At 38.0% G+C, this 25535-nt stretch overlaps 1 protein-coding gene across 1 annotated transcript in view; it reads right to left on the bottom strand.

Moving 5' to 3' along the window:
* The window catches only part of LOC150082637 (lon protease homolog 2, peroxisomal-like), a 285321-nt gene that overhangs the window by 236259 nt on the left and 23527 nt on the right, over positions 1-25535 (bottom strand). Inside the window, exon 2 of the mRNA XM_090377560.1 lies at positions 7687-7780. Within this exon, the coding sequence (XP_090233686.1) occupies positions 7687-7780 (94 nt within the window). The remainder of the gene's footprint in view (positions 1-7686; positions 7781-25535) is intronic.

Genomic DNA, 25535 nt, shown 5'->3' with positions numbered 1-25535 from the left:
CCTGTCTACACTGCTCAGAGCACATGTCAGCCTGCACAATTACCCCTAGTCACTGTACTGTACTATACTGTACAATTGCCACAAAGTTACACAGAGGTCTCATTGTGTGTTCCAACAATTCATGGACTAATGTTATTAGTGGAGTCCCTCAGGGTTCAGTGTTGTTTTCTGTATTTATAAATGATATTGATGATGGTATATCAAGCTTAATGTCCAAGTTTGCAGACGATACAAAGGTTGGCAGGGTTGTTAAGGACACTACTGACGCTATGCTGCTGCAACAGGATCTGGAAAGGTTGAGCAGATGGGCTTAGAGGTGGCAAATGAAGTTTAACATTGACAAATGTAAAGTACTACATATGGGAAACAGCAACAACAGAGCAACGTATCAACTCTGTGGCACTACACTGTTGTTGTTATTTGATTTTTAGGAGCATTAGCAACTATGGCCATATTGCTCCGGGGATATGCGGTGGCCATTCCCTGACCTTTCCGCATCCTCCATATTTGGCGGTCATGGGCTCGAACCCCGGTCTAATCAAGAAGCATGTGCTACGCAATGCTGCTCCGACCCACCTGGCTATGGAGGCGCCGTACAACACTGACAGTGGTAGAGAATGAAAAGGACCTGGGGGTAATTGTGCAGGCAGATGTGAAGTTCTCTGAGCAGTGCAGATGGGCTGCAAGAGTAGCTCATGGTGTCTTGTCACTGATATACAGGAATTTTTCTAGAAGGGATAAGGAGGTGATTATTCCCTTGTATAAGGCAATGGTCAGGCCACACCTTGAGTACTGTATACAGGTCTGGAGGTCTCATTTTAAGAAGAATGTAGAGCTGTTGGAATGAGTACAGAGAAGGGCAACAAGATTAGTGAATGGAACAAAGGGTTGCTCTTACGAAGAAAGGCTTAAGTTTTGCAAATTACAGTGTCTGGAGACTAGGCACCAGCGAGGTGATCTGTTTGTTTGTTTGTTATTTTGGTTTTTAGGAGCATTAGCAACTAAGGCCATATTGCTCTGGGATATGCAGTGGTGGTCATTCCCTGACCTTTCCGCATCCTTCGTATTTGGGGGTCATGGGCTCAAACCCCGGTCTAATCATGAAGCGTGTGCTATGCACTGCTGCTCCTGCCCATCCGGCTACAGAGGCGCCGCGAGGTGATCTGATAGAGGTGTATAAACCTTGAATGGTTTGAGCATGCTCAATGCGATGGGATTCTTCCTCTTGCTCAGAATAATCACTTGAGAGGGCATAAATTAAGATTGAGGAAAGACAGATGTAGGATAGATGTGTGGAAATTTGCATTTAGCCAGCAGGTTGGTTTGTGGAACAGACTTCCATCCCTTGTTGTAGAAGTTGATAGTCTAAATAAATTTAAGGCTCAACTGGACAGTTATTTCGAACGAATGGAGGGGTGAAATGGAAGTGTTTTTTTTTTTTTTTTGGCTGATGCTGCATAAGCTTGCTTTCTTGCATCATATGCCTCTACTAATACTAATGCAATCTTTATTCTATTTTTAACCTTCTTAATTCATTCTTCAATGCACATTCTGGTTTTTTATATTGGATTTTAGCCCAATAGTAAAGTATCAGTATTCTATAACATAACAGTTATCATAATTCAAAAGTAAAGTTAAATCCTCTTATCAGCCTTTTGGATAGCCGGATCATCATTTTCTACTAGTTGTTTCATACAGTTAAATTCATCTTTAGAAAGATAGGAATGATTATCAGCTTTTTTTATTATTATTATTTATAATACTGTTAAATTTGAATATTTGTTTCTTATTTATATATTCATTTAATTTTGACTGTGTTTGAATGATATGGAACTGCTATGGTGCCACACTGTATCATTGTATTTGAACCTTTGTAAAGGAGATTATGGACTATGTTGGCTAAGTGGTAATTGGAAAGATTCACAATAAATTAGAGATTGGCCCTCAATCTGCTAACTTAACTCTTCAAAGAGGATGACTTCTTTGGTTTTTTTTTTTTTTTTTTTGTTTTAATGAAAACCCCAAACACGAGAGGTATTAGAACCTACAGTACTTAGTACCTTGCTTGGGTTGAAGGTTGAGAATATGAAAGAAGATATTTGTTGACATTAGACTTGATCTTCTGTAGACTGTAATTTTCAGGAAATACATATGAAGAAAATGGCAGTTGAATGAATAAACGAGGAAGATGAAAATTTGGTTCTGTGAGTTTGAAGTTGGAGAGTAAATGGATTTTGGTTGGTGGTGGCACGTATTCGGACTGTTTTGAAAGAGAGAGCAGGAATTATAAAAGACAATTCAGAATAATAGTGCCCATGGAAGTATCTGTAGAAAAGGTATGCAGCAAAAACAGTACACCTATGAGACAGCGAGCGAAGACACTCTGTTAGAGAGGAGTCATTAATTAACCTAACTGCCCTCTTCTGAATGAAATCTAGAAGCCTGAGAGAGGTTTTGGGAGCACTGCTCCAGATGTGGGAACAATATTCCATGGCAGGGCAGATTTCAATTTCTGAAGAGTGAACAGCTGTTTCGAAGAAAAGTAATGCTGAGAGCAAAAGAGAAAAACAAGTTTTTTAGATGCAGAGAAAGCAATATTTGTAATGTGCTTGTGCCAAGAGAGAGATTAGAAGTAAGGGTAATCCCCAAAAGAGATGTATCATTTTGCCTAGAAATCGGAGTGTCACCAAAGATAATCATAGGCACAGAAGAATCCTTTTTGCGAGATATAAGACAGACTGAGTTTTAGAAGGAATGAAATCAACTAAGTTGCTTTGCCCCACTGGAGAATTACCTGGAGATTTCCATTTAAGGAATTTGTAGCAGATTTTAGAGAAGTTGAAACTGATTGAGCAGGGCAAGGTTTCTCAAAATGAAAAGTGGAATGCAATGTAATGTGCTATCATCGGCAAAGCTATGGATAGGATTTCCAGTCAATGGAAGAAGGTCATTAATATACAAGAGGAAAAGTGTGGGGGAAAGAACTGAACCTTGGTGGACACCGGCATTAGTGGAGAAGTTAGAAGACAGAGAGCCATCTACCATCACCCTCAGTGAGCGATCAGGGAGAAAACTGGATAACCAATTACAAAAAACAGTTGGCAAACCATACAAAAGCCTGTTTAGAAGACCTTTGTGCCAAATATGATCGAAAGCCTTTGAGATGTCAAGAGCAACTGCTTGTGTTTCATCAAACTTTTCCATTGAATTTATCCATAAATAGGTAACATAAGCAAGAATGTCACCAGTGGATCAACGCTGACGGAATCCATACTGGCGATCATTGATCAGATGGAAGGTTTCTAGGTAGTTTAAGAGTTGGCAGTTAATTGATTTCTCCATTACTTTGGAAAGAGTAGAAGTAATTGCAATGGGACAATAATTGTATGGGAGGGATTTGTCACCCCTTTTTGGAACTGGTTGGATAAGAGCAAATTTCCAAGTAGAAGGAAAAACACCTTTGGAATAAGAAAGTGAAAAAAGGTGGCAAAGAACAGGAGTTAGTTCGGGAGCACAGGTTTTGAGAACAAGTGGAGAAATACCATCGGGACCTGGAGCTTTCTTAGCATCAAGATTCGTCAAAATCCTTCTGACATCCTTTTGAAGGAAGACCACAGGAGACATTGAATGGAGCGTGTTGGGAATGGCGGGAGGTGTTTTACCAAGATCATTAATACAGGAGTTGGAAGAAAACTGGGATGCTAGCCGGTCAGCTTTATCCTTGGCTGAAGTGACGACAGACCCATCTGATTTGGACAGAGGTGGGAGCAGAGATGGGCAAAAGTTGCAGGCAATAGCTTTGGCAAGAGACCAGAACGCTCGGCTACCATTAGGGCAAGAAACAAGTTTTCTACTCTTAGCCTGTTCAGACTCTAGTTTGGACTGATTAATAACTGCTTTACAATTGTTGCGAGCTTTGGTGTAGGCAGAAAATGAAACTGAAAATTTGGAAACAAGCCAATTATGATATGTAACGTTCTCTTGAACAGCCTTAGCACATTTATTGGAAAACCAAGGTTTAGATAAAGGACAAGATTTTAAAGTGGCGTGTGGAATAAAAGATTCCATTCCTACAACAATAATTTCACTGATACGATCTCAGCAAAAGTTGACATCAGAAGTTTTGAAACAGTAATCCAACCAAGGAAAAGAAGAAAAGAAATCTTGCAGGTCATCCCATTTTGCATTCTTGTAATGCCAAACAATACAAGGGGAATAGCCATGAGATAAAGGCTCCACTGGAGAAGAGACTATCACCAAGTTATGATCTGAGGTGCCTAAAGAACCACTCACTTCGACCGTGTACTTAGAAGGGTTGTTAGTGAGTAAAGGATTAAGTGTGTTTGCTGCATTGGTTAGGATTGTCCGGAATTCTTGTAGCTAAATGAACAATCTGTGCAAGGTCATTAGTAATCGCAAAAGCCTCAGCATCTCGACCAGCTGGGTCGGTGTGACTAGAGAACGGAAGCCAGCTGGAGTTGTGAACATTAAAATCACCAAGGAAAATTACCTCACTGTTAGGAAAGTTGGACTGGAGAAAGTCAAGTTGCAAAGAGAGGAAGTCAAAGAGCTCCAAGTGATTAGTGGAGTTGGGAGAATGGTAGAGACAACAGATGAATTTGACACAGTGAGTAGAGGGATTTTAAGCCAGAGAAGATCGAAAAGAGGAGATTCCAAATTACCAAGTCTTTGATAGGGAATATCGGAACAGACATGCACAATACCACCTTTGAGGCAAAAGGAATCATACAGCGAATAATGTGGGCAACTGAGATGAGAAGTGGTTGAATCAACCGATAACTGAGATTCTGTCAGAAAAAATACATGGGGTTAGGCAGACTGCAAGTGGAAATGGACATCGTTGAGATTAGAATTGAGACCACATATATTTTTGAAATGAACTAGGAAGTGTTTGGGAGGTTTAGATCTTTTTGCAGATAAGCTTACTCTATTAGTTTGACAATTCATGGTGTATTCAATAGTAAGAAAAAAGTGGGGGGGGGGGGGGCATGCTGTATGAAATAATGAAATTTTTGAATATGGCATACACATGATAAGAATATACCCAGATCCTTGACATAACATGGCCATGCAGGCCTGCGAACACCATTTTAGAACTGTACCCTCGAAATATAAGGAAGATTGGATCTAGCCATGATGTTCATCATAACCTCAAAAGTCATCCGTCATACTGCATGGTGGAAGAGATGGGGAAGTGTTGACCGGAACTTATCTGGAGACAAATCATGGGTTCCACCACTTCATACCTCCAATAAGCAAAGTGGCGTTATTGCACTGGTTGACGTGTCATCTACCACATAGTATTGTCTGGTAACACAGAGGGGCAGCATTCCTCCATGGGGTGTGGGTGCCCCACCTCAACCCCTGCTTACGTTGTTTCACACCTGGGTGGTCATCCACAGTGTGCTTGTGCATGGAGGTTATACCCAGGATTACTAACAGTCCCACCACATGAAGGCGCAAGCAGAGGATTTGGCTGTCACAGACTGTCCGGACTTCGCCGAAATTTGTTCCACTTGACTTGAATGTCACCCGAATACCAGTTCCATCAGTATTTTAGACTCCCAGGTAGCATGTACAGCTTGTCTGGCATATCTGAGAGAATGTCTGTGACAACCTCATGGTTATAGTACGAAAGAAGATTAAAATTGACAAAACTGAATTTATTTCATTGTCAAATGACAATGAAATAAATTAAACAAGAAATTTCAAAAATTATAATAATGAAAAACATATTCAAAAGTCATCGATGAACATTTTTCGAAATTCTGGCAATACACTGTATCAGTACATCACTTAATTCAAACAATCATTTTATGATGCATTTAGAAGTTGTGTCTAGAAAGTTTCAGGAAAAGGCCACAGTAACATGATGCTTTTGTGATCAATAACAAAGCTGATAGTGCATACTGTATTGTATTCCTTCATCTATCATTACAGCAGTTCTAAGTTGTGTGTTTACCATGCATCTCAATATTAAATTAAAGTGGTTTTGCTTATAAAATACAAAAATGTGTAAAAAATTTAGGATACAGTAAGCAAACCTGAAATTTCTGAGTAAACTAACAAAAACTCCCACTGAAATTTTCGAGGAGTCTGTAATATCAAATGGATAAGTTTTCAAATAGCAAAAACGATTTTCTGAAGGAAGGGAAAATGACCATGATTATGATTCTGGAAACAGGCAGATGACAGCAAAAACTATGAAAACAGCACAGGAGATTGCTTATACTAAATGAAATATGACTAGCAGAATGGTAGAACAACTGGGGATAGATAAAGCCAATATTGATCATCACTCTAAAAATGAAAGTCTATATGAAGGTAGTGAAAACAAAAAAAAAACTATTTATAACCTACCTTATGAGCAGGGCCAAAAATAGGCTTACATCAAATGAATGGGCAAAATTCAAGCAGAAGCAAAGTTGCCAAAAATGATCATACCAATGTTTTTTGAGGATCGCACATGCACTCAGAAAAAAGTAACCACATTCATAATCTTGAAAATCACAACCAGAAATTATTCAAAATTTCTCATTATTTGATATCACTTATTTTTAATCTATTATGAACACAACTGTGAAAAATCTATTTTTTACAATAAAAACATGTATTTTTAATTTTTTTTTTAATAAAAACTGATGCTTTTTGTCATCTTCCTTATTTGGGAGTTACCTTCACTGCTGATAAGCAATATGTAAACTGCGAAAACTGCATGCATCCAGCTGCACCAGCCAGATTCTTCTATAACATGAAGCCAGAGAACATAGTGATTGGAGGACCTGCCATAATATGTAAAGTCCACATGCTTCAATACTAGACATGACAAATGCCACTAATTCTAAATTCTTGTTTTCTAGCATGTGCATATAATTATCGAGAATATTTAACTTGATCCTACACTTTTACTGTTTGCATTATAACTACCACAAGTTACTAGAATTTTCACTGGAGAAATCTAAGAAAAAACACTTTTGTTGACAGATCTTTGGAGTCTTAGCTAAATGGAACAAATAGACAAAGAGCACAACATCACTGTTGTGTAAGGTTTTGAAACCCTACACGCCCAGTTTCTGGTTAATGTTATTCCAGAGGATAAAACATGGATGTTCTGGTATAACTACAAGACAAGGAGGAGACCAGAGCAAATAGTGGAAGACAAGACTACAAAACTGGGGACACACACACACAAAGAGAGAGAGAGAGAGAGAGAGAGAAATCACCAAATCAAGACCATGTTCATCGTTTCCTTTGATGATTAAAAAAAAAAAAAGTATTGCTCAGTGTGCAAGCTGGACAGGTGATTGTTGCATCACAACACTGCACTAGCTCACACTATATTACTGACAAGGCAATTTCTGATAAAAATAGTGGGGAAGACGTTCTATCCTTCAGACAGAGCACCCTCCCTATTCTCCCAGTTTGGTACCATCTGATTTCTTTCTATTCCCACACATCAGAACTTCACTGAAGGGACATGAAGAATTTTAGAAAGAGCAAAGTTCAATTTTACCTTTGCTTAAGTCATTCTTGGAACTTTCTAGCCACACCTTGTATCTAACAGAAAAAAATATATAAAATAATAATAATAATAAAACTATCAACATAATAAAATAACTCATGATCACAATGCTCATGCTGATTATAAAATAAAATAATTCCTACTTCTCCCACATAGCCAGGTTCTCTTGGAACTACTCCTATTATAGCACTACTCAAAGTACTTCGACTTAGCAAGTGATTTTTCACCATGTTCATACTGAAAATAAACATTGTAAATATATAAATTTAAAGTTATTAAACATAAATATTTATTAAAAAATTATTTTGAAATAATAAATGCAATAGAACCTCAAAAATGTAGCATCTAGAAAATTCAGAATTTTCAAAAATCTGAAACTTTTTGAATATTTATCCATGGGTATGTATAAGGGCAGAGGGAAAACAGGCTAGCTGGACTTTAAAATAAAAAAAATCCCAAGTGTCAGTTTTATGCATTATTATGTTCCATTAATATTTTCTAAACACAAACACCAACTTCATTCTGTTTCACATGTTTCCTAGACTGTATATTGTTGTTATCTATTCTCTTGGAACTCACATCTGGTGAGTATGGGCTTGGCACACCCAGGGTCTTTACCTGGATATCATCATTCTTCTCTTTCTTGGCGATTCCCTTCTACTTCCGACTCTTGTTCTCTCTCTCTCTCTCTCTCTCTCTCAGAGTAATTCTGAAATTTTTTTTGGCTAGTGCAGCATAATCCTCAGGTTTCCTTGCACCATATGGCTAATAATAATAATAATAATAGCACTACTCAAAGTAATTTTACTTAGCAAGTGATTTTTCACCATGTTCATACTGAAAATAGACATTATAAATATACAAATTTAAAGTTATTAAACATAAATATTTACTAAAAAATTATTTTGAAATAATAAATGCAATAGAACCTAAAAATGTGGCATATAGAAAATTCAGAATTTTCAAAAATCTGGAACTTTTTGAATATTTATCCAAGGGCATGTACAAGGGCAGAGGGAAAACAGGCTAGCTAGACTTAAAAAAAAAAAAAAAAAAAATCCCAAGTGTCAGTTTTATAGATTATGTTCAATTGGCATTTTCTAAACACCAACTTCATTCTGTTTTACATGTTTCCTATATTGTATATTGTTGTTATTATGTATTTGCAATGTATAAAATCATTCACTTTTCAGAGCAAAACATTCAATATAGTTCACAATATGCTACTTAATAATAATACATATGTAGCTTTTAAGGCAATTTAAATGCTGGATTCATATCATATTATTTATACCTTATATTAAAAAAATATTGTACAGTCTCAACACATACCGCAGGCAGCATAATCCAGCAGTACAAGTTAACATTTTAGCTTGACATTAGTGGTTATCATTCCGTGGAGATCAGAGGGATCAGAGCTACTGTATTATCTAATAAAATATATCCCTGAATACTCAGGCTATGGGCAAACCTTCAAAAATCTGGCATCTGCTTGGTCCCAAAGATGCTGGATTTATGAGGTTCTAATTTTTAATACTATAATATAAAAAGGCACTTCATTTAAGTGCCAACAGAATACACAATGACTATAATTACTATAGTATTCAGTCAAATTAAAATGAACATTCAGCCAGACACATTAACATATAATTTATACAAGCATATAGGAAAAGTGGCTTTCACTTAATATAGAGCACTACAGAAGTTTCAGCTCACCTGTGCCAAGAAAAATATGCCACAAACAAACAGAGTTCAAGGTACTGTGGTCAGATATTCAGCCATTTAAGTTCATTCAGTGCAGCCAATAAATCATACATGGCTTAAAAATGTCTACTGAGTAAGTGAAAAAATATTAATAAATTTAAGATGTGGTTGTTAAAAATGTCAAAGTAACAGATAATGTAAAAATTTTAATTTTCTTTCTTCACATTTTAATATTAAAATTGAAGAAAGAAAACTTATCCTTACAGACCACCTGTAAGGGTAAAAAAAAAAAAAATTTTACACTCCACAAATTAAGCCATGGAGGATGAACTGCATATCAGAAGCCATTCTGACAACAAGTTTCCAGCAAATTACTTCTTAATCAGCACACAAAAGGCAGTGAAAATTAATGAACACTATTATTGATACAGTAGTAGCAGTAGTAATGGCAAATTATGCAAGGAAGCAAGCTTATAGAGCATCAGCCAAAAAAAAAAAAAAAAAAAAAGAAACAGTTCACCTATCTGTATCCTCCAAGAATTTGGCAAGTTCTCTTTTGAATTCATTCAAACTATCCACTTCCACATGGAAGCCTGTTCCAACAATCCACCCACTGGCTGAACTTACACATATCTATCCCAACCATCCTTCCTCAACTTGAATTTATCCCCCTCATGTGTGTAGTCTCAGCAAGTGGAAGAATGCCATTAACATTCAACTTACTCAATACATTCAAGGCTTTAAACACTTCAATCAGATCTTCCCGCAGGTGTCTAGTCACAAGACACTGCAATTTGCAGAACTGAAGCCTTTCTAAGTAAGAGCACCCTTTCGTTCCCTTTGCCAATCTGGTTGCCCTTCTCTGCACCCATACCAGCAGATCTACATCCTTCCTAAAGTAACACTAAAGTAACCATGCCCTTATACAAAGGGATAATCACCTCTTTATCACTGCTAGCAAAGTTTCTGTATATCATTGACAAAACCCATTAGCTGTCCTGCAGCATGTCCACACTGCTCAGAGAATTTCATGTCTGATTGCACAATTAAACCCAAGTCTTTTTCATTCTCCACTACCCTGAGTGTAATACCAGACAGTTGATAAGATACTCTGGGATTACTGTTACTTATGTGCAGTACCTTGCATTTGTCAATAGTAAACTTCAACTGCCATTTCTCAGCCCGTCAACCCAATTTTCCTAGATCTTGTTGAAGTTGCTCACCCTGATGACATCAATATCACTGATAAATATATTGAAAACGATAGACCCAGCACTGATCCCTGGGGAACTCCACTAATAAAATTATTCTACAAAGAGCAGTACTCATTGATAATCACTCTGTCTTCTTCCATTTAACCATCCCTTTATCCATAGCAGTAACTTGCCCTTAATGCCACAGTGCTCCAGTTTGTACAGCAGTCTTTTATATGCAACAGTATCATAAGCCTTCCTGAAATCCAAGTACATGACTTCAAAATTATTTTTTGCATCTAATTCCTTGATCACTGCAACACAGTAAACTATCAGATCGGTAAGACAAGACCGCTCCTTGACAAATCCATGCTGTGATTGCAGTATAATTGCATGCCTGTCCAAATGGTCCTGACTAGTAATCTTTAACAAGTGATTTCATTATTAGTCACTAACAGGTCTGTAATTACTCTTGTTGCCTTTTATTCCCCCTTTATGAATTGGGGATATATTCTCACATCCCCAATTCATAGGGACCTCCCCGGAATCCAAGAATGCTCTCATAATTATGGCTAAGGGTTTGCTTACCTCCTTTGCCGCCTCGTTTGTTTGTTTGTTATTTGGTTTTTAGGAGCATTAGCAACCAAGGCCATATTGCTCCAGGAATATGCGGTGGTCATTCCCTTGACCTTTCCGCATCCTCCGTATTTGGTGGTGACGGGCTCGAACCCCGGTCTAATCAAGAAGCGTGTGCTACGCACTGCTGCTCCTTCCCACCTGGCTACGGAGGCGCCCTTTGCTGCCTCCCTTAATATAATTGGATAGGTTTCATCTGCCCCAGGTGCCTTTTTTATGTCCATCCTCAATTTCTCCTTCACTTTAATTTCAGTTATCAAAAAGTCATTTAGCTACTCATTGGAGTTTGATAAACTTCTGGCATCCCCTTCCCTAAAGAATTCCTCACGTGTAAAAATTGATGCAAAATACCTATTCAATTTGTCTGAAACCTAAGCAGGGCTATCAATAGTTAACTAATAGACATTAAGTGGCTTAAATGTTATTCAACCCCTTACTTCTACTACTAATATAATCATCGAAGTCTTTCCTGTTTTCCTTTGCATTTTCTGCCAGAGATGTCTCATAATCTGCTTTAGCTTTCCTAACCTCCTTTGTGACTTGATTATAGACAAATTTATATCTACCACAGGCTTCTGTATCACCTGATAATTCATCCCATGCATTTTTCTTCTCTGCTACATATCTCAATAGTTCATCTGACATCCATTTAGGTCTAAGCCTTGAACAATATTTCTTTGTTGGTAATGAAAAGCCTAGTAGCTTTTTTGATTACTTTACTGAATACTTCCCATTTAGAATTTTCTGTTGGCAACATCATCAGTTGGTCCCACTCACACAATTTAAAAACTGTCTGAAACTTCTGCAATCACCCTTACAAAAGCAAAACCTTTCCCTATCTGAAGTGAGCTGACTGCATCAATTCACTTCAGCTCAAATGATTCCTGTTAAACAGAAATGTTTAACATTTCTGTTTAACAGGACCAACTTAAATGTAACAAGGTCTGGCTGTGAGAAGACAAGTGTACCATGGCACAGATCAAAAGCAAGTGGAAGCAGGAGTTAAGCATTTGTTCGAATACAAACTGAGGTATCAGTATACTTTGTCTTATCTCCTCCTCCTCCTCCTCCTCCCGTTGGCTGTGCAGAATCCAGACATGAATGTTGTTCCCAGTCATTCTTCACAAACCTCTACATACCTGTGCCAATAAATATTCAATTTTTGTACCCAAAAAAATCATGAAAAAATATTTACAAGGTTATGCATGTATACATTTCAAAATTGCATGTAATATTACTTAATTCTATTCCAAAATAATATATATCGTTAACTGAGGTAGATGAGGCAACTCTCTTCCTTTGAGCTAATGGAGTAGTTCAAAGAGAGACAGTTGCTGTGGTCCAAGAGACAAGTCTGCTGCTTGAGAGCAATCCTGTGAATCATCCAACTTAATCTAAACCATTTGCATTGCAAGCAATTAATCACAGCTCTGCATGAACACACTGAAGAGCTCAATTGTTTCCTCAGCCAAACTAAACAACAGCAACCACTTTAATTTTGGAGTAATCTTGGCCAGTATCAACACCATGCCCAGTGGCTCAAGCCCACTGCTTTCACCTTTTCATAACTGGTTTCAGCCTGTACCCAATGCAGCATGTCAAGGTGGCTGTATCTGAAAATATTCAATCTGCCTCTCTATCATACAGTATTGCGATGTTCAATAAATAGGCTGCCCCCATAATAACTACCACCAAGCCTAGTTTCATTAGGCCAGAGTTCTTTCTAATATTAGGCTCCTCCATTATAGTATGGCACCCATTCATCCAAGTGATAAGCCACCCTACCACTTTGTTGTGTCAATCAACATACAAGTTTAGCATGCTTGGTCATAACAAGGATGTGCGAGTTTATGATTATGGTGTTAAGATCTTATTTGACAAAACTTTGCATAAATGGTCTGCCCATGGCCCATCTGATCATAGAATGGAAAGGTGTTAGTCTGGTGAGTATGGGATTGGCAAACCCAGGGTCCTGAGCTGGATATCATCATTCTTCTCTTCTTTGGTGATGCCTTTCTACTTCTCTCTCTCTCTCTCTCTCTCTCTCTCTCTCTCTCTCTCTCTCTCTCTCTCTCTCTCTCTCACACACACACACACAGGAGGGTAACTCGGGAATTTTATTTTTTTGGCAGTTTTATTATTTTTCGGGAATTTTATTATTTTTGCAGCATAAGCCTCAGGCTTCCTTGTACCATATGGCTAATAATAATAATAATAATAGATTCATTAAATCACAGCAAATACTTGCCTTCATAGGAGTTGGTTTATTTCTATCCAGCCATCGCTGACCCAGGCAATATAAGACACCTCTAAACCTATTGCTCATGACGTTCCATACAAAATAATGTTGTCAGGTGAATATTTAATTCTGCAATATTCTGCAAGTTTCAACACTACACATCCAGTGACTAGGCTAATGTATCTGTAAAAATGGATGGTGACATTGATGGCATATGAAGTGGCAATGTATTAGTGAGTTTTTGAATGCAGAGAACATTTGCACACATGAAAAAAATTCTCAGATGTCTTTATCATAATAAGACATACACTTATGTTCAGTTGCTGAAAGATGCTATATCATAAATGCATGCAGGTCTGAAGAACATTTACATGGATATAACAGTCAATGTGAACACAGTTAGGCATGTCAGTGACAGCAGTCAGTTCAAAGGATATGCTAAGGTCAGGCTGTCCTTACATTGCAGCTGATGGTGAAAACTAAGGGAAAGAGTGGATAAACTGATTTATGAAGAGTGATGCATTAAGACCCAGGAAACATGTGCAAGAGTGGGAATAGACAATGCATTCAAAAGAATTTTCTGGAGAATCTAAGATACAATGCAAAACCGTGTATCAGGTGAGTTCTACACAAATGTTTACAGTAGATCACATGGAGCAGAGAGCTATGGTGCTGATCTTCTGGAGCAATATGTGACTATATGACAATTGGATGGGTTGGTCTTGATATACCACTTTATACCAGAGTCAAAGCAGCAGTCTGTGGAATGGTGACATGAGGATTCACTGATAAACATAAAAATGAAAGGCTCAGCCATCTACTGGAAAAATCATGTTCCATTTCTTGGGACAAGAGAGGGGTTACGCTTGTGGAGTTCCTGACACAAGGACATAATTCTGCTCACTATGTGGAGAAAATGAAGATATGAATTGCAAAAGTGAGGACAGAGAAGAAAAACAAATTACTTCTTCAGCACAATGCGAGACCCAATATCAGCATCCTGACACAGGAGACCACTGAAGAATTTGTGTGGATCATCTTGCCATGTTCCCAGTATAGTTTTAACCTCATACCATTTGACTTTCACCTGTTTGGCACTATGAAGGACAGCCTTGATGGAGAGCACTTTGCCAATGACAATACTGACAGTGCAGTCATTAAGAAATGGCTCCTGGAGCTAACCTTCACTTCTACAATAGGGCATGCATGCTCTGGTTCAGCAGTGGAGAAAATGCACATCAAGTGGCAGTGAATATGTAAAAAAATAAATGCAAGTAGATCACGTACATAACATACAGTTTAAATTGTAATGCCTGAAGTGGTATCCAAGAAAAAATCTGGAGGCACACAGTTATGAGGGTTTTGAAACGATGCTCATAACTGTGTGCTCTTGAATGACATGGTTTCTAAGCTTTCATCAATTCCTCCTGCAGTAGCTTATCCTTCAGTTTTCACCAGGAGGCTGTGCTGCAATCTGTAATATTGAGTCCTAAAAATCAGCAGATGCCTCTCAACTCTGTTCTTTTGACCTTATCACTATTTATCATAGCATTGCATATCTTGTCATCACTGTAATGCAATTTTGTGAGGGACTAAACATTTAAGCAATTTGGGATATCGCAAGTATGCTAGTGGACTCTGGAAAATGGAAGTGACGTGCGCAACAGTCGAGTGGAGCCCACGATATTTCCACACCATCTACCAGATGCCTCAATGAGTTGTTTAGTATGATGTCCACTCCCCTTTATATACCTTTGGTTCTCAAATGGTACAAGGTTCCAGAGAGGCCAGAAACAGCTACTGAAGGACTCTTGAGCTCTATGGCTGCAGTCTGCTTGGCACAGAGACATTAGTCATAGGACAAGAAAGTCCACACTAATCCAAAGCATCCAAATGGAAGTCCTTTGAATCCATTATCATTGGGGAGTGTCTACCCATATCGGGATGTATGCAGAACTGCCACTGACAATTTACAGGTAGTTCTCGACTTTATGAGTTAATTCGTTCCTAGTGCGCGCTCATAAAGCGGGAATTTTTCCCATATAATGTTAAAAATAGGGATTATGTTATCAACAACGAAATTAGTTAGCTAATTAGTTTATAAATAAACAATGATTAATTTATCAAAAGAAATGAAAACATAGCCTGTAAAATCAAGCAAATTATAATAATAAAGAAATTATTTGACTTACAAATGTTAAAGAATGTTTATTCTTCGTATTCATCATCGACTAAATGCACACTCATTGATCACTCATTATTGGCTTGGCACTCGTTGGTTTGTTGCACAAGGAGTCGTCTTCTTCAGAAATGTTTCAAGAGGTGTTTGTTTTCAAGATAATCTTTTAATTATAGATTTCACGATTGCATGCATAAGCATTTTTTAACTGCACACACAAATTGCAACTAACACGATTCGCGTAGAGTAACAAGTTTATGAAGCTTTAAAAAAAAAAAAAAAAAAAGGAATGAAAAAGAAGATTCTGAAAATTTATTTGTTTTTTATATGATTGAAAATTTCAGTAGTGGGAAACACATTTCACCATAATAACGTAAAAACCCACAGTATTGCAGCTATTGATATTATCGCAAATGCAATAACATCGAGTTTACTACCCATTTATAATTAGATGCACTAACAGAAAAGCCCAATAAACTGGAAAGTGCAAATTGTTTTTATTGTTTTATGGTAGTGACCTCCGGAAATGTGCTTTAGAAAAATATCATGAAGGAGTTCGAAATTAGTTCTTATAATGGAACATATGATAACGATGAAAGTGTAGTGCATTTAAATGATTTCAATTGGTAACTAATACAATTTACAAACCACACTCACGACCTTTTATATGACCTTAAGGTCACGCTCGTGACCTTAAAAATGACAATTTAGAGAGATAAATAGCTTAGTTATACAGCGAAAATTTCAACTTCCGCGATCTTGAAACGAATTACCGAAAAATAATGTGTTATTGGGTTCCCATTATGATATTTTCACGATACAATGGTGTCTCTGGAACTGATTAATATCGTAAAGCGGGGTACACTGTATTGTATAGCTACATACGTGGTTTGGAATGCGGGATTTATGAATGTTTAACATTCATTTTTTGCAATTAATGTCCATATTTTCGATTTTGTTGATACTTGGGGGGAAAAAAAAACTTGTAAACCAAGGAACTTGTAAAGCGAGAACTGCCTGTATTAAGCAGGAATCCTTCAGAAAGATACTCTGCAATAAGTAACTGCAATAAGCACACACCACATTCTCAGGAATGCTCTGTAGAAACTCTATACAGTTACGTCTCTTTAACCATACAGTTGAATAGACTTAACTATATAGTTATCTGTATATGTCTTGATGGAGATGAGCACACACCTGCTTTACACTGCACTTCATCTGAGAATGTGCCACTTATGAATCTATTTTCCTCAAAGGCAGTTTCACACCAGTTGTAGAGATCAGTCACCAGTTCTATGAATCTGTAGGAAGTGAGAGGCCACTTTAATTTATGAAAGGTGCATAAATTATTAAAGATTATACTCATTAGATATCATTGTACCCAGTGAGTATAGTTTTAATTTATTATTATTAGCCATATGGTGCAAGGAAGCCTGAGGCTTATGCTGTACCAATCAAAAAAAATTTCCGAGTTATCCTGAGAGAGAGAGAGAGAGTGAGAGAGTGTCACAGTCAGAAAGAATCACCAAGAAAGAGAAGGATGATATCCAGCCCAGGACCCTGGGTGTGATAAGCCCATACTCACCAAGTGTGGGCCCCTGGGGTTCTGTAGGTGATCTCCAAATATAAATTAATTTATACTTGGAGATCATCAACTGGAAGATTAGTATATTCTCTATGCAGCCATGAAGGCAGAAGGAATTCATAGAAGTGTCAGAACTTTATCCAACCTTCACACAAGATTCTTGCAAAATAGCTGCAGGAGCAAAGGTTTTTGAGTATTAGAGCATTCTGCATAGTTTTGGCAGGGTTAGGTTATGGTTTGACCTGGTCCTTAGCCAGCCAAATATATCAGTGATGTTTTTGATCATTGCAAGACTTATGCTATCAGGACCTAATGTCTGTTTTTCCGAACTGCCTTTCTTATATCACTATCTGTAATCATCTTAATTGTTTTGGCAGGGTTAGGTTAGGTTATGGTTTGACCTGGTCCTTAGCCAGGTCAAACCTGGCTAAGGACCTTAGTTACTAAAGGACTTATCTTGCCAATAGTCTCCTCATCCTGCTTATGCCATTTCTCAAAAAACTCCTTATATACCAGAAAGTTTGCTTGCAGAAAAAAACCCACTTCCTTGTATCACTTGGCCATTTAGTACCAAGCCAGTAACCACTGCCTGTTCTTCTGACAGTGCCATCCTATTTCATGGGTGGTCCACAAGCTTTTAGGCGCTTCCGTAGCCAGGTGGGCAGGAGCAGCAGTGCGTAGCACACGCTTCTTGATTAGACCGGGGTTTGAGCCTGTGACCACCAAATACAGAGGATGCGGAGAGGTCAAAGAATGACCACCGCATATCCCCTGAGCAATATGGTCTTAGTTGCTAAAGCTCCTAAAAACCAAATAACAAACAAACAAGCTTTTATAATGAAAAATATATATATATATATATATATGATAAGAGCCTTGGGAGAGCCTGTTGATGAGAGCCTATGGAGTATATGATGAGAGCCTTGTCGATCAATTCGGCCCTGGAAAGATTGTGCAAGGTTTCAAGGGGTAGAATTTTTTTCAGCCTGGACTGTACTTGTTAACAGGAGAGATTGCTTCTACAGGGATGGGATACACTTAAATAGAAAGGGTGCAAGAATATTTGCTGATGCTATCGAGGCAGTGTTAGGTGGGTCGGAAAACTGCTAGCTTGGGGGGAGACAAAGACCAATAGATTGACAGTAGCCACTGGCAGAGGTGAAAGAGATTCTTGCACTGCTTCTATTAGAATGAGCAGGAGCCTGAAAAACAAGATGCATGGTATTTCAGAGCCTGCTGCGAGCCATTGCAGTACAAGTAAACACATGGGTTGTGTTAGGGTAGCTAAGAATAGAAACAGGTGCAGGTATCCTTGCGTGTACACCAATGCTAGGAGTTTAGTAAATAAATTTGATGAATTTGAGGTATTGCTCAAAACATCAAAGTCAGATATTGTGGCGATTTCAGAGACGTGGTGTCACACAGACATAAGGAATGCAGAACTGGAATTTGGGGAGTACGTCTACAGAAAGGATAGACAGGATAGGAAGGGGGGAGGGGTTATGCTGTTAGTTAAGAAACACATAAAAACCAAGGAGGTGAAGCCAGTCGACATCGCCGGACAGTGCAGTGTTCAGTCAGTTTGGTGTGACATAAGCATTGGGAGATCAAAATTGAGAGTAGGAGTGTGCTATAGGCCTAATGACTCTGATGAGTATAATAAGGAACTGTACAGGGAAATAGAGTGGGCCAGTAAATCAGAGAGTCTTATAATGGGAGATTTTAATTTCCCAGATATTGACTGGAATTTGGGGGCTGGTTACTCACACACTAGCAGGGCTTTTGTGGATTTATTGGATGATTGTTTTCTACATCACCATGTTCGGGAGGCAACTCGAGGGAGTAATACTCTTGATTTGATTATCAGCAGTGATTCTTCATGCATTAAGAATCTGCAGATAAATGAACCACTAGGTGGCAGTGATCACAGTGTGCTGAAGTGGGATTTACTCAAAGAGGTAACTACCATTAGGGGTAAAGGGAAGGGTTATTGCTTCCGTAAAGGCGACTACGATGGACTGAGACAGTATTTAAATTCTATACAGTGGGACCAACTGATGATGTTACCAACAGCAAATTCAAAATGGGAAGCATTCAAAGAACTTATCTTGGAAGCTACTAGGCTTTACATACCAACTAAGAAATATTGTTCAAGGTTTAGGCCTAAATGGATGTCAGATGAACTAATGAGGCATATGGCAGAGAAGAAAAATGCATGGGATACTTACAAATTAACACATGACACAGAAGCCTATGATAGATACAAGTTGATATGCAACCAAGTTACAAAGGAGGTTAGGTAGGCGAAGGCAGATTACGAGAAATCGTTGGCAAGGGATGCAAAGAAAAACAGCAAAGAGTTCCTTACTTATGTAAACTCTAGAAGGAAGGGGATGAATCAGATTGGTCCACTTGATATTGATGGGTCAACTGTTGATGATCCTGCTCAGGTAGCTAACAAACTAAATGAATATTTTGCATCGACATTCACACATGAGGAGTTATTCAGCAAGGGGAATGCCAGAGGTGTATTCAACTCTAGCAGTAAGCTACAGAATCTTGAAATAACTGGGAGTAAAGTGGAGGAGAAACTGTTGAAGATAAACACAAGAAAGGCACCCGGGGTGGATGGGATCTATCCAGTTATATTAAAGGAGGCAGCAAAGGAAGTAAGCAAACCCTTAGCCATAATTATGAGAGCTTCCTTGAACTCAGGGGAGGTACCCATAGACTGGAAATGTGCAAATGTGACCCCAATTCACAAAGGAGGATCAAAGGCTGACACAAGTAATTATAGACCTGTGAGCTTAACTTCTGTTCCAGGAAAATTAATGGAGGCACTGGTTAAAGACGCACTGCAGGATCATTTAGACAAGACTTCAGTTATAGCTCAGACACAGCATGGTTTTGTTAAGGGGAAGTCTTGCCTGACCAACTTGATTGGATACTATGATGCAGTCACAAAAGAACTGGATGCAGGGAATAACTTTGATATTATATACTTGGATCTTAGAAAGGCTTTTGATACTGTTGCACATGGACGACTGCTACACAAATTGGAGCAGTGTGACATTGGAGGCAAATTGCTGCTATGGATAAAGGGGTGGTTGAGGGGGAGAAGACAGAGAGTGGTAATCAATGGACACTGCTCATCGTGGACTAATGTTATTAGTGGAGTCCCTCAGGGCTCAGTGTTGGGTCCATTATTGTTTTCTGTATTTATAAATGATATTGATGATGGTATATCAAGCTTAATGTCCAAGTTTGCAGATGATACAAAGGTTGGCAGGGTTGTCAAGGACACTACTGACACTATGCTGCTGCAACAGGATCTGGAAAGGTTGAGCAGATGGGCTGAGAGGTGGCAAATGAAGTTTAACATTGACAAATGTAAAGTACTACACATGGGAAACAGCAACCCCAGAGCAACGTATCAACTCTGTGGTACTACACTGACAGTGGTAGAGAATGAAAGGGACTTGGGGGTGGTTGTGCAGGCAGATATGAAGTTCTCTGAGCAGTGCAGACGGGCTGCAAGAGTAGCTCATGGAGTATTGTCAATGATATACAGGAATTTTTCCAGCAGGGATAAGGAGGTGATTATTCCATTGTATAAGGCAATGGTCAGGCCACACCTAGAGTACTGTATACAGGTCTGGAGGCCTCATTTCAAGAAGGATGTAGAGCTGCTGGAACGAGTACAGAGAAGGGCAACAAGATTAGTGAATGGAACAAAGGGGTGCTCTTACGAAGAAAGGCTTAAGTTTTGCAAATTACAGTGTCTGGAGACTAGGCACCAGCGAGGTGATCTGATAGAGGTGTATAAAGCCTTGAATGGTTTAAGCATGCTCAATGCTGATGGGATTCTTCCTCTAGCTCAGAAAAATCACCTGAGAGGGCATAAATTCAAATTGAGGAAAGACAGATGTAGGATAGACGTGCGGAAATTTGCCTTTAGCCAGCGGGTGGTTGGTTGGTGGGACAGACTTCCATCCCTTGTGGTGGAGGTTGATAGCCTAAATAAGTTTAAGGCTCAGCTGGACAGGTATTTTGAACGAACAGAGGGGTGAAGTGGAAGTGGGGTTTTTTTTTTTTTTTTTTTTGGCTGATGCTGCGTAAGCTTGCTTTCTTGCATCAAATGCCTCTACTAATGCTAATGCTAATATATATATATATATATATATATATATATATACTATCATTGAATTATATTAAATAAAGTTAAATTATAATAAAATGAATAAATAATTAAGAATAAATAAATGAATAAAGAATAAATAATTAATGTCTGTTCTATAGTTTATTTTCGCTGCATAAGGACCACCGCCATGCAAATCCTCTGCATTGGTTGATCTATCGGAGAATGGGAAGGTGGTTTGGTTCTTCGATATTTCCGCCTTTGCGATGTTTTGTATGACGATTGAAATGCAGCGATTCCATGACCATTATTGGCCTCGTGGTCCTCTGTCGATATGGGGCATGATGGTCAGTCTATTTTATTTTAGTTTATTTTGATTTTGTTATCGTTTGGTAGTTCCTTTAACCCTCTTTGGGTGATATTTCACGTCTTTCGGAACTGGTACCTCTCGGGGGGGGGGGGGTACCGCTAAATTAATAACTAATTGGCATTATCCTAAAATTTGTATAGTTTTTGTTAATTGGATTTAAAGATCGAAATTATATTAGGGTTTCTGGGCTACTATTTATATCTATTCTTTATTTTCGTTCGATTGTTTATTTGGGTTATTTTTATGTTAATTTTCGCTCTACAGTTTTTGCCATACTACTGGCTTATGTTTTATTTAATTTAAAATAATGGATGTATTTCAGCTTCATATGGAGGAATTGCATGTCGCTGCCTCTAATGAATGCTTAATTATTTATTCATTTTATTATAATTTAACTTTATTTAATATAATTCAATGATAGTATATATTTCGGCTTCATATGGAGGAATTGCAAGTTGCTGCCTCTAAGGAATGCTTAATTATCTTAATTATTTTAATTTTTTATTATAATTTAATTTTCGTCAACATTTAATATAATTCAATAGTAATGGGTCGATATGCTAATTTAGCAACGCCTGTGCCACCATCTATTTTTTTTTTTTTTTTTTTTTTTTTTCTTCAATATAAGCTTATTCAGCTTACAGTATGTCAGTAGTGTGGCTCTGCTTTAGAGTGCTGTCTGTTCTATAGTTTATTTTCGCTGCATAAGGACCACCGCCATGCAAATCCTCTGCATTGGTTGATCTATCGGAGAATGGGAAGGTGGTTTGGTTCTTCGATATTTCCGCCTTTGCGATGTTTTGTATGACGATTGAAATGCAGCGATTCCATGACCATTATTGGCCTCGTGGTCCTCTGTCGATATGGGGCATGATGGTCAGTCTATTTTATTTTAGTTTATTTTGATTTTGTTATCGTTTGGTAGTTCCTTTAACCCTCTTTGGGTGATATTTCACGTCTTTCGGAACTGGTACCTCTCGGGGGGGGTACCGCTAAATTAATAACTAATTGGCATTATCCTAAAATTTGTATAGTTTTTGTTAATTGGATTTAAAGATCGAAATTATATTAGGGTTTCTGGGCTACTATTTATATCTATTCTTTCTTTTCGTTCGATTGTTTATTTGGGTTATTTTTATGTTAATTTTCGCTATACAGTTTTTGCCATACTACTGGCTTATGTTTTATTTAATTTAAAATAATGGATATATATATATATATATATATATATATATATATATATATATAGTGGTCATTATATAACCTCTACACAACAGCAAAAAATTTCTCCTTTGTCCTTACTATCTGAAAGTCCTGTTTCCAGTCTCTTCATCAGTTGGCAGCTACACCACTAACCCTCCTTGTCTTGGTCTTTGATGGGGATAGTATTGCCTTTAGTGACTTTCCTCTGCAGGACCAGAATCTTGGCCTGAAGAAAACAAATCCAGTGCCTCCTTATAGCAATGCTAGCTACATCACTGCCTAAAACTTTGGGGAGCACAATACAAAATACAATCAGTACCTCAGTTTTGTTTTGCTACTGGGAGGGCCCCCACCCTGCACAATCCATAAAAGCTTTGGTAATGTTTCCAGCCCTGTAGGATTGTCTACTTCAGTGGTCTCAACTGCCTTCAATGATTGATTATCAGCAAGCCAGTAAAGATTGCTGAGGGAAACAATCCACTGCTTTCAATTATTGATTACCAACAAGTCCTGGCTGTGACAACAACCCACTGCTTCTTGTAGAAGCAGTGGGTTGTTGTCACAGCCAACAACAACCCACTGCTTCTACAAGAAGCAGTGGGTTGTTGTCACAGCCAGGACAACAACCCACTGTGACAACAACCCACTGCTTCTTGTAGATACTTGTACACTTGGGTCCTCTTAACAAGTTTGATAGCCGTATGTGTCCAAGTACAGGAAAAATAACTGCCGATTCACAAATTTGTGCTGAGGCTTTTGCTAAGGCCGTCTTTTCCTCAATCATTCACTGAGAAATATGCTCCGTCGGTAGCTGGTATCCAGACTGTATTGCCCTAGTGTAAATAAAGAATCAATAATGAGGTCACTTAGAGTGGAGATTTTCAGTAAAAGCAGAGATGTCCACCTTGGTGCTTCAGTCAAGGCTAATCACAGTAAAATGTGAAAAGCTCAGACCAGTGGGACCTTACGGAAGTTCCAGCAAATGGAGTACCTCCATATAACATTAGCATTAGTTGAGGCATATGATGCAAGAAAGCAAGCTTATAACAGTATCAGCCAAAAAAAAAAAAAAAAACCCTTGCCATTTCACCTGTCTGGTCACTCCAAATGTTTGTCTAGTTCAGCCTTAAATTTATTAAAGCTATCAACTTCCACAACAACAAATGAAAGTCTGTTCCAGCAATCAACTACCCGTTGGCTAAAGGCAAACTTCCGCACATCTATTCTGCAACTGTCTTTCCTCAATTTGAATCTATGCCCTCTCAGGTTCTTAATCTGAGCAAGCAGAAGTATCTTGTCAGCACTGAGCCTGCTCAAACCATTCAAGGTCTTGTACACCTCGATCAGATCACCTGACAAATGTCTAGTCTCCAGATGCTGCAACTTGCAGAACTTAAGCCTTCATATATTATGGCAGTGATCATAATATACTGATGTGGAATTTATTTAAAGATAAAACTAGTAACAAGAGTAAAGAGAAGGAATTTTGATTTCATAAAGATGATTATAATGGACATAAACAGATTTTAAATTATTTTCGGTGGGATCAACTAATGATGTAACCAACTGCAAATTCTAAATGTAAAGAATTCAGGAAATAATTACAAAAAATACTAAGCTTTGTACATCAACTAAGAGATATTGTTCAAAGTTTAGATTTAAATGGAAGTCAAATTAATTTATGAGACTAATGACAGAGAAAAAAAACTGCACAGGATGATTATAAAAGTACAAACTAGTCTTTACTCAACCAAGTCACTAAGGAGGTTAGGCAGGATAAGTCATATTATGAAGTTTTTGTTTTGTTTGTTTGGTTTTTAGGAGCATTAGCAACTAAGGCCATATTGCTCGGGGAATATGCGGTGGTCATTCCCTGACCTTTCTGCATCCTCCGTATTTGGTGGTGACGGGCTCGAACCCCGGTCTAATCAAGAAGCGTGTGCTACACACTGCTGCTCCTTCCCACCTGGCTACGGAGGTGCCTATATTATGAAGTCTTTGACTAAGAATAGAATGGAAAGTAGCAAAGAATTCTTTGCTTATATTAATACTGGAAGGAAAGAGATGAACCAATGGATATGAATGACATGGCTATTGATGATCCTTCACACAGAAAGTTTTTAGGTACCGGAATACCAGAAGTATATGAAGTTATAACTAGGAGATAAGTGATTTTGTGATAACTGAGAAGAAAGTGGAAGAGAAATTTTTGAAGCTAAAAGCAAATAAAATGCCTAGGGCCAATCACATTATCCAATTATATTAAAAACAGTAGCAAAAAAGAGGTAAAAGCAAACCTTCAGCCATAATTATGAGAGCATCCTTAAATTCAGGGGTAGATACTGTATATCCAGCTGAGAAACTCAGGCTACTTTGTGTAGGATGGAAACTAAGGTGGCTGCAAGAGCTGCTGTTGCATGTAAAAAGCTGCTAACAGTACTAAGATTGGTAGCTTTCTTCCATCATCTATTGTTATCTACTAATTTCATTATTAAAAACATTCAGATACATTATTACAAAAACATTCTTATTAAGCATCACGCAAGGCAACACCAATCTACTGTGATGATTTGTAAAAATATAGGAAAAATGAAGACACCAATGAGAATGAGCAAAGTGACCCACTATCGACTGTAATCGTGAGAAGAGCATCTTCTTCAATGACACTCACAACAAAATGATCTTTGGTCCTCAAGGCTTGTAACATACATTCTCTCAGGTATGACAAGCTAGAGCTTGCTAACT

Source organism: Mastigoproctus giganteus, chromosome 7 (genome assembly GCF_048544385.1).
Source record: "Mastigoproctus giganteus isolate SK-2022 chromosome 7, ASM4854438v1, whole genome shotgun sequence".
Classification (NCBI taxonomy): Eukaryota; Metazoa; Arthropoda; class Arachnida; order Uropygi; family Thelyphonidae; genus Mastigoproctus; species Mastigoproctus giganteus.
Note: the sequence above shows the minus strand (reverse complement) of the source record. Positions and strands in the feature narration are given on the sequence as shown.